We start from the raw sequence: 11238 nt of genomic DNA on the forward strand, positions 1-11238 counted from the left end.
ACACACACACACACACACTCTCTCACACAGACGCACACACACACACTCTCTCACAGAGAGACGCACACACACACACACACACTCTCTCTCTCACACACAGACATTCTCTCACAGAGAGACACACACACACACACACACATTCTCTCACAGAGAGACACACACACACACACACTCTCTCTCTCACACAGAGACGCGCACACACACACACACACACATTCTCTCACAGAGAGACGCGCACACACACACAGAGAGACGCACACACACACTCTCTCTCACACAGAGAGACGCACACACAGACTCACTCTCACACAGAGAGACGCACACACAGACTCACTCTCACACAGAGAGACGCACACACAGACTCACTCTCACACAGAGAGACACACACACAGACTCTCTCACACAGAGAGACACACACACAGACTCTCTCACACAGAGACACACACACACACTCTCTCTCTCACACAGAGACGCACACACACACACACACATTCTCTCACAGAGAGACACACACACACACACTCTCTCTCACACAGAGAGACGCACACACACACTCTCTCTCACACAGAGACGCACACACACACACACACATTCTCTCACAGAGAGACACACACACACACTCTCTCTCTCACACAGAGAGACGCACACACACACTCTCTCTCACACAGAGAGACGCACACACTGACTCACTCTCACACAGAGAGACGCACACACACACTCTCTCACACAGAGAGACGCACACACACACTCTCTCACACAGAGAGACGCAAACACACTCTCTCACACAGAGACACACACACACACACTCTCTGACACAGAGAGACACACACACACACACACTCTCTCTCACACAGAGAGACATACACACACAGACACACACACACACACACACACCACAAAACAGATCTCTCTGTATCTGCCAGTGCATGACTTAAGTCAGTCACTAAAGGCCCTACAGTAACAATCCAGGATAAATGGCCCTCTAATTTGCCCTCTCGAACAGAAATAGGGATAGAAATTAAAACCCCTCTCCACATAGTGGTAGCTCAGCCCTGGAAGACTTGGCAGGGACTTGCGAGCGCTATGTTCACCTACACCCGAGTGGAACCTGCCTGATCATGTGACCCACATCTTAAAGAATCTGACTTTCTTCTCTCCCTCTCCCCAACCCCATCTCCTCCAGTCAAGGAAGTCTAATTCCAAATTGCTCCTGGCGTCTTCCAGTGCAACATGAGCTCTTCAACAACTCAGTGCGACATGAACTGTGCCCCACTTCCAGACGTAACTAGATATTTCCATTCACTTCACCAAAGTGATAGCAGCTTACTTCATTTCTTGGTCTTCCTTCGAGACTCGCTTGGGGCTGTATTTCTTCACCAGTGTCCTGGGGGAAGGAAGCATAATTATCACTTAAAGCAAACCGCTCTCCTCACCATTGGTCTATGATGATACAAAGCCGTGGTTAGACCACAACTGGAGTTTCTCTGGATGCTATACCACGTCAGCTTTAGAGGGAGTGTGGCACAGAATTCACCAGAATGATACCTGAACCCACAATTAAATTACAAGGGGAGATTTACAGAAACGACGATTGTATTCCCTTAAAGTTAGAAGATTAACGGTAGATTTGAATGACCTTTCCATTACATTCAGGGGCAATCAATAGAGTATTTAGGGAGAAATTATTTCTACTGGTTAACAAGTCTTGGACTGAGGGTACTAGTCTAAAAATTAAACAGTCAGATCTTTCAAGGGTGAAGTTTGCTAACAGGTCTGCTCACAAAGGGTAGCAGAAATTTGGAACTCTTCTACAAACACCATTCAAAGCTAGGCAATCATCAAATTTTAAATCTGGGATCGACAGAGTTGTTTTCACCAGGAGTATTGAGGGATTGGGATAGAGACACTTAGGTCACAGATTAGCTGTGATCTCAGGAAATGGCTTGAGGCTTAAATGGCTTCTTCCTGTTCCAGTTCCAATGAGATAACTGAACATCATCTGACAGCACCATCTTCTGAACATTATGGTGAGTAGTGACAGATGACATGGCCTGCCCAACGAAATAAGCGTGATAGGGAAGACAATCCAGTTATTTTTTTAAAATTCGTTAACAGGATGTGGGCGTCATTGGCGAGGTAGCATTTATTGCCTGTTCCTAATTGCCCAGAGGGCAGTTACGAGTCAACCACATTGCTGTCGGTCTGGAGTCACATGTAGGCCAGACCAGGTAAGGTTAGCAGTTTCTTTCCCTAAAGGACATTAGTGAACCAGATGGGCTTTTCCAACAATTGACAATGGATTCATGGTCATCATTAAATTCTTAATTCCCAGATTATTGTTGAATTCAAACTCCACCATCTGCCATGGTGGGATTCGAACCTGGGTCCCCAGAACATTATCTGGGTCTCTAGGTTAACAGTCCAGCGATAATACCACTAGGCCATTGCCTCGCCTATTAAAGAGCAAACTTCATCAACAGATAATGTTATGCAAAATGTAACCACATTTGCTGTCCTCTGCACTATAGAATACTGTCTTTGCTCCTTTGAGCTTGCGTCTCGTGTTTTATGCAAACCATGACCCTTCCCTTCTTTTTGCAGCTCATTTTGGAAGTGAAGCATCTTCAGACCATACCTCCCTTACCATACCTCTGCCCCAGTCTCCACACCAATACTCCAGTTTTCTGTAAACACCGCATTATTAAAACAAAATGTATCACTGCAAACAAAACAAAATCAATTTATAGAATTAAAACTCTAGTGAGTTCATAAACACTGGCATGGAGAAAAAGAAAGAGGGCTGTGGTCATAGTTTGGGTCTCTGTATTTCTACACCATACAAGCTTCATTGTTTCATTTCTTCATCCAAGTAAAACTCTTAAAAGGTTCAGTCTTGCAGATTCTTGGGATGGGACACTGCCTCAATAATAGCTCTTATGGAGTATGAGTTTGGAGTTACATCGCAGTGCGATATAGGATCTGGGTGGCACGGTGGCTCAGTGGTTAGCACTGCTGCCTCAGTGCCAGGGACTCGGGTCCGATTCCACCCTCGGGCGACGGTCTGTGTGGAGTTTGCACATTCTCTGCGTGGGTTTCCTCCGGGTGCTCCGGTTTCCTCCCACAGTCCAAAGATGCACAGGTTAGGTGGCTTGGCCATGCTAAGTTGCCCATAATGTGTAGGGGAAAAAAATGCAGGATTACAGAGACACTGGAGGGAGGTGGGTCTAGGTGCTATACTGTTCAGAGGGTCGGTGTGAACTCAACAGGCCAAATGGCCTGCTTCCACACTGTAGGAATTCTGTGATCATGATTTAAAAGTCCTGCTCAGGAGAGAAAGGGAGTAAATGAAGGGGGAGGTGGAAAGTCTCCATTAAATCAAACTGCATTCTACATCCTCTGCATTAACCCCAGGAAGAAACTCTAAGGACCTCTTTAAAAAAAAAACAAGATTTCCTCTATTTCCTCTCTTTTTGTCCCTGTCAGTGCTCACTCCCAGTGGAATGAACATTTTATAGAAATAGCCCTCTACTTCTTGAAACTCAAACTCGAGAATTTTTTTTAATTTGAGCTAAGCGAGTCTAAATGTTGACAGGACATCGGACTGCGGAAAGCATCCCAAGATAGTCTGATGTGAACCTGTTTCTCTTCCTCAGCAACAGAGGTCAGGGAATATGACCAAGAACAAAAATCATGTCCAATTTCCCCTTTCACAGGGGCCTAGGGGACAGCTGCTATCCCCTATCCCAGATGCACAGAATGGGAATAAAACCTTGGGAATCTCACACTGCAACTGGAGAGGGCAAGACCTTGTAAAGGTTCCTTAAGCGTGCAGTCATTTCAAAGTTGCTTAAAATATAAGAGAGTGTGTGTGTGCATATGTGCAACAATGAGAGAGCTGAGTGTGCAAGACAGAGGGAGAATGAGGACAAAGGGATAGTGAGAAGGTAAGAGAATGTGAAGACAAAAAAAAAATCCTTAGAGACCAGGTGAAAGATGGAGAAAACATGAGCACTTTAAGACAAAGCATGGCAGAGGGGGAGAGAGTGTGAAGGTAAGAGATTAAGGAAGGGCATGTGCGAGTGTTTCCCCTTCCTTCACCTCCATTTTAAACAATAAAATAATCTCAGGCCTATAAATTAGTGCTTGTTCCCACTGGTTTAACCAGGCCCAATGACCAACAGTAAACACACACCTGCCTCTCAGTTGAAGCTGAAAAAGTGTCTGGGAGGGCAGAAATTTGATAAACATGGTGAGTTTTGAATCCTTCCTGAAATATTTTCGATCTCAAGCCCTTTTTATTTTTGGTTGTGGAAGGCATTTGAAAAAGGAAGTAAAGCCCAGATGGTGAAATGAATCTTTTCGACTGTTTTCTCTGCATCGACAGGGATCTAGTAGCTAGTTGGGTTGGTGGGGGATGGGACGGTGCGGTGGGGAAAGGGGAGGGGAGGGCAGAGCTTGACTTGAATGCTTCCCGCTAAAAATGAAATTCAAAAGGTCGAAGATTTCAGCTTCCTGGATGTCCACCATGTTGGGTTTTGAATTTATCAGATTTGTTCAGCTATTAACAGGTAGAAAATCTAGTAGCCTACAGACGCATAGGAATTAACACTTCTAGGCAGCAAACGGAAATTATTTGGAGTCATCAAATGTCAAATAAGGGTGAAACGTGGCCAATCAATAATGGATCAGGCCCTCTCTGAAGCTATGATATTACTTCCTTGGGTTTGTTTTAGGCTGTCTCAGGACGCTATACAAATGCAACTTACTTTTACTTTATTTACATCTTTTGTATGTAAACCACAGGCGAATGTGAGGAAGAACTTTTTTTTATGTAGGGAGTTGTAATGACCTGGATGGAACTGGCTGCTTAAGAAGGTGGAGGAAGTGGACAGGGCCAGTGATTCAAAGGGAAATTAGTCAGCTACATAGAGGAAATCATCTCGCAGCATTACGCCAAAATGAAACTGATTGGACTGTCCTCCAGAGAGCCACCATGGATCCAAAGGCCTCCTCCTGTGCTGTAATGACTCTAACCTGATCTCTTTTTAAACACTGCTCCCAAAACATTTCCATGTCCTATTGTGGCTCCCTTTTTACAAAACAAAAAATTCAGACATGCCATTTTATGTGCCTATAAACTTTCTTCTCTTATTTTCTTTAATTTGTTTTTGTAACTTGGAAGAAGAATTCCATCTGAAAAACTGGGAGATTTCCTTACTCTGCTCCAACAATCTGTGGTCTCCAGCAAATAGCACATCTCCCCATTCCACCTCGTGGTTTCAGACTCCAGCCTTCCGACTGGGATTGGAAGATTCAGATAAAGCCAATTAACTTGTGGAGGAGGTAGTAGGAACTTGTGGAGGATTTCTGGACAATGCTATTGTGCGTTTCTGCTCTGTTTAGCGTTACGTCGTACGTCACTAGTTTTCACGATGCGCGTGTTGATCCCAACAACTAGAGGCTCCTTGAAACATTTGCAGTTAGAATTCATTCTTTCTTGATCTTTCTCATGCACAATTTGATTCTCCAGACTACCAGAGACGCACTGGGCTGAATCTTGGGGTTTTTTTTGGCTAAGTTGGGGAAGTGAGGATAATGGCTCTTTAACAGAATCATCCAATTGGATAACGAGGATGGAAAAGTTGAATGTGGCTGGGGTTGTGCACACACAGTGGGGAGGAAGAGATTGGAGATTATGTAAAAGGAAACCAGAGTTAGTGACACTAGGCCTCAAGCCTGAGCCTGACTGAACTTCAAACACCGATAAACAGGCCTCGAGCTTACCTCAGCTGCTTGGCATATGACTGTTCGATTTCAGTCCGATCCTTCACAAACTTCACATATTTCTCTATTAGATCGATTCCCCATTGGGTTTGCCGGTCTATGATGTCATATTGGTCCTGGGCGAAGAAATAAAAAGAAAAGCAAGTGGTCAGAATTCCAAGTCAGGCAGAAAGGTGGACTTGCATTACCATGTGGTACCGAAAATGCAGAAAGCTGTTCTCATGTCCATCCATCTGTGTGGGGATCAGTGTCCTTGGCTCCTGGAGCCTGCGTGAATGACTGAACCGATTACAGCCGACAACAGGTTAACCTCAACTCGCTCTGCTTCTGGTTCTTGCGTGACAGTGGATAGAACATAGAACAGTACAGGCCCTTTAGCCCACGATGTTGTGCTGAACTTTTACCCTAATCCTAAGATCTATCTAACCTCCACCTCTACCTTATACTATCATCCATATGCCTATCTAATAGCCGCTTAAACGCCCCTAATGAGGCCGACTCCACTACCCTCTCTGGCAATGCGTTCCACGCCCCTATCACTCTGAGTAAAGGACCTATCTCTGACATCTCCCCTATATCTACCTCCACTCACTTTAAAACTATGCCCCCTCATAATAGCTACCTCCACCCGAGGAAAAAGTCTCTGGCTGTCCACTCTATCTATACCTCTGATCATTTTGTACACCTCTGTCAAGTCACCTCTCATCCTTCGTCGTTCTAAAGAGAAAAGCCCTAGCTCTCTCAACCTTTCCTCCTAAGACCTTCCCTCCGTTCCAGGCAACATCCTGACAAATCTCCTCTGCACCTTTTCCAATGACTCCACATCTTTCTTGTAATAAGGCGACCAGAACTGGGCACAATACTCCAGATGTGGCCGAACCAGGCTTTTGTATAGCAAGCTTGTTTGGGAAGTCCCACGTAGGCGATCAGGGCTCACACAACAAGGAGGCCACCTAATTGCTGAACATATGTCCAACAGGAAACATTTCCCTCAGGGGAGGCTAACAGGAAAGGACCCAAGGGGAGGGTACACTGGGAAAAATGTGAACAAAAATAACTAACTCTTATACCGCTCCAACGACCTCAGATCACCTCAAAAGAGTTTTAACAGCAAATGATGTGCTTTTGGTGGTCATCACCTGTTGCGATTTAGGAAACAAAACAACCAATTTTAGTACAGCAAGTTCCCACAATTCAAAATGTGCTAATGACCTGCTTGGGGGTTGATATTGGCCAAGAGACCCGGGATAACCCCAGTTCTTCTGTTCAATACCACAGCGTCTCATCTAAGAGTCAGCACCTCCAACAGTGCAGCTTCACTCCTTCAGTACTTTTGTTTTTGCAAAAATACACTTTATTCATAAAGTTATCTTTCTGTGCATACACAAGGTACTAAAACAGTTCTGTACAATCTTTGCATTATAAAGAAGAGCAAACATTGGAATTTGACATTCCCTGCGGCTGCAATAACAAAGGCATTTCCCACTCATGCAAGATATATTTTGAGGCAGACAAAGGGTTCAATAACTAATTGGACCCCACTGTACTTTGGCAGAAAGACCTTAGACAGTGGTCTGGGCAGGATCTGCCCCAAGCTCTACTGTATCCCTCAGCATGCAGTCCTGGACCTTGGGATGTGTCAGTCTGCACCACTAGGTCGAGGTCAACTCCTTGCTCTGGAAGACCAAGAGGTTTCGGGCTGACCAAAGATCGTTTTTGACCGAGTTTGTGGTCCTCCAGGTGTAGTCGATGCTTGTCTCGGCTTGCATCCCGGGGAACAGGCTGCACAGCAGAGATTCACGTGTCACGGAGCTGTTTGGGACAAACCTTGCCTTCCAATCCTGACGGCCAGCCTAGAATGTGTCAGACCCGAGAGCGGGATTTGAACCCACAACCACTGACACAGAATGCTGACACTGAGCTGTAGCTGACACCTTGTGGACGGAGTAACTTTATTAAGAGAGCCAAAGTGTGACTGTTGAGGAAAGAACAGACCTTAAAAGTGTGTCGACCTCTTCAAAAAACATTTTTCAAATCAACAAATTAACAAGAAGGGAGAGAGAGACAGTGACAATGAATACATATAAACTTCCCTTAATCACACACAGAACAAGATTCATGGAAGAGACACACAGTCTCTACTCAAATAGCAAGACTTTGGGTTCGGTCCACTCTTGTGGTCATTTCACAGCTATGAAGCATATTTCACTGTTATTTAATATTCCACATTGGAACTGTGGCATAATAACCCGCTTGAATTACATAATGTGTAATAACAAACCTCGGAGGAGGCTGGGATTGGTTATATGGTCAAGGGACCTGCTCTAAACGTTAGACAACATTTAGTTTATTTACGGGGTCAGAAGGAGGTTCATCTCTCAGTGTCAGGAGCACAGGATGTGCTTCCGCTGACACAAGCCATGCTGCCTTGCCTCAGACTGTGCACAGCTTAAACCAAGTGGGCCTGGGCTGTGGGAAAGAAGGAATTAAGGAGAAACGCTGGTGTGCTGACATTATCTGCTCATTACCCCAAAGTGAACCTTATACAACAGCTTCTTGCATTTTTATAGCATCTTTAAGTGAAGTGAAGTGTCCCAAAGTGCTTCACAGGAGTATCACCAAACACAAATTAACAACCAAAGGAGATATTATGGCAATTCACTAACCTAGAGAGGCAGTGGCATAGTGTTAATGTCTAATAGTGGACTAGTAATCCAAAACAATATTCTGAGGACGCAGTGGGATTAATACCGTGGCAGAACGTGAAACGTGAATTCATGGAATCCCTTAGAGTGCAGAAACATGCCATTTGGCCCATCGGGTCCACACCGACCCTCTCAAGAACGTCCCATCCAATTCAATTTCAAAAAAAGTCTGGAGTAAAAATCTACCCTCATTACAACCAACGTAAAATCCCAGCTGGTTCACTCATGGACTTCAGGGAAGGGAAATCTGCCATCCTTTCCTGGTCTGGCTTACACGTGACTCCAGACCCACAAGCAACGGGGTTGACATTTAACTCCCCTGTGGGGCAATTAGTGGCTCCGCCAGCAATGGCCCCTATCCCATGACCAAATGTTTTGAAAAAAGTTGGTCAAAAAGGTAAGGAAAAAAAACAGAGATTTAAAGAGGGATTTCTTAAAGCTTAGTGACTACATTTGGAGAAGTCAAAAGGCTACAGATCATATATTTCAACCCAAACAAGAAGTTAGATAATAAATTGTTTGCACAGCAAGAGGAACTCCAATAATCAGAAGTCTGCTTGGGGAAGAGTTGCTGGCTTTCCTTTGTACAGACTGAATGTTTCCCTCATTATAGCACAGAGACGAGACACTGACAGAAGCTTGCCCCATTTTCAATCCTTTGATGATTCCGAATAGCCTCTGAAAGGAATTCAAAAGCTTCCCTAGAGTTAGGACACCACTTTGTTGCTTTTGGAATCAGTTCAGATTACATAAGACCAAACACATTATTAGCCATATCCTTTGTTTTTATACAAGACAAAAACCTTTCGGTTTTAGTCCCAGGGTTTTGTTTGCTGCATATTTGGGAGGATAGGCATGCAGTAAAAAGCTGCGTAGTTTCAGAAGTAAAGGCTTGCTCGCCAAAAGATGTATTGCAAAGGCTTTATATTTAACTACATTTTTGTGAGGACTTGAAGCTTGAAGGCGTGCGGAAAAATGGATTTGTTTCAAATTCTGTGGAAGCTTAGATTTTGTTTTAGGGGGTTGATGAAAGCACAGATTGGAACTTCTTTAAAAATAAGACACTTCTGGGAAATCACATGAGAACTTCATTTGAATTGCTTGGACTCACTTCTTAAAAGTGTCATCTGCCTGCATTTTAAGGCAGTTTTGTTTTATTTTATTTGTTTGTGGATATTATCGTCATTGGCTGAGCCTGCCTTTATTGTCCATCACTAATTGTCCAGAGGGCAGGTAAGAGTCAACTACATTGCTATTGATCTGGAGTCAGATGTAGCCCAGACAAGGTAAATCCAGCAGATTTACTTCCCTGAAAGACATTTAGTGAACCAGCTTTTTTTTTTTAAATGACAATCGACTGTAGTTACGTGGCTGACATTTGGCCCAGTTTTTAATGCCAGACTTTTACTAATATCAAATTTCACCATCTGCCATGGTGGGACTTGAACCCATGTCCCCCAGAACGTTAGTCTGGGATTACCAGTCCAGTAACATTACTACTTTGTAGGTAGTTGAGGGGAAAAGCCAGCTAAAAGTCTGTCCGGGTCATCTCTGCTGAAACAACCTTGCTGTAAAGCCTAGCGTGGAACTCAATGCCCTCTGGAAGAGTTACTAGAAAACTTCTCGATACTGTGTTTCCTGAGCAAGTTGTATCTGCCAAGAGCCCAGATCAACAGCCATCTGGATATCTTAACTGTCTGCTTCGTAATTAGGCATGGGCATTAAAGATAGGCCTAGCCAGTGACATCAACATCACATAAAGGAATTTGAAAAAAAAAGACAGCCTTAAAATTCAGGCAGTGGACTTCTAGCAAATTGATTGGACTCACTTTGTAAAGTTGTCATGTGCTTTCCCAGAAGTATCATTTTAAAACAAAAAATTCCAGTGTGTTCTTTCACCAACCCATTTAAAAACAACTCCAGGTATCCACAGAACCTGAAATATATCCATTTCACACCTTTTCCTTTTATTTTCTTTCAACAATGAACAATTATTGGCCAGAAGTGTTCCTTTTCTTTCCCCAAAAGTGGGTTTCTGCAGAGAAAATCCATTTTATTCCCTCTGCCTGAAATGTGTGTGTGTTTTGGCTTATTTAGAGGATTTCATATAAAAACTATGCATATTAGCCAGTGTTGCATCTCCATTAAATAAGATTTGTTTTAAGATCAATAATTTTGTACTTATTTAAGAAAATTGGTTGATGCACCTTTTTGTTCCAAGTCACAGAAAGTGATACAGTTAACAGAATACAAAGTGAATAAAGCAATTCATTAAGTAGTGGGTTGAGAGACTCATACACACACACACACAGATGCGCAGAGAGAGAGAGAGAGACAGACAGACAGACGCAGAGAGAGAGAGAATGAGAGAGAGAGACGCAGAGAGAGAGAGAGACGCACAGAGAGAGAGACGTAGAGAGAGAGAGACACACACAGAAAGAGACACACACAGAAAGAGACACACACAGACAGGAAGAGATAGCCAGAGACAGACGGAGACAGGGAGGGAGAGAGGGAGAGAGAAAGGGAGAGAAAAAGAGAGAGTGTGAGTGAGACAGAAAGAAAGAGGAAGAGAAGTGGGGGTGGGAGGGAGGAATGGTGCACTCCCATCTCAGTCTAAAAGGTGCTCAAGTAATCTCTTGCCACATTCCTCTGAAAGGCACAAGCAACTTTGAGATAAGCATTTAGAAAAAAAGAAGTCTTTGGTCTTTTGACCTCCTAAGCCCATTCCTCTATTTGATGAGGTGAC

General features: G+C 43.9%; 1 protein-coding gene across 1 annotated transcript in view; it reads right to left on the minus strand.

Annotated features, from left to right (window-relative positions):
• Positions 1-11238, minus strand: part of LOC109937000 (cdc42-interacting protein 4 homolog) — a 50511-nt gene that overhangs the window by 10451 nt on the left and 28822 nt on the right. The window contains exons 3-5 of the mRNA XM_048617805.1: positions 7435-7566; positions 5785-5900; positions 1328-1384 (exon numbers count right to left, since the gene is read on the minus strand). Coding sequence (XP_048473762.1) covers positions 1328-1384; positions 5785-5900; positions 7435-7566 — 305 coding nt within the window. The remainder of the gene's footprint in view (positions 1-1327; positions 1385-5784; positions 5901-7434; positions 7567-11238) is intronic.

This window comes from Rhincodon typus, chromosome 38 (genome assembly GCF_021869965.1).
Source record: "Rhincodon typus isolate 14 chromosome 38, sRhiTyp1.1, whole genome shotgun sequence".
Classification (NCBI taxonomy): domain Eukaryota; kingdom Metazoa; phylum Chordata; class Chondrichthyes; order Orectolobiformes; family Rhincodontidae; genus Rhincodon; species Rhincodon typus.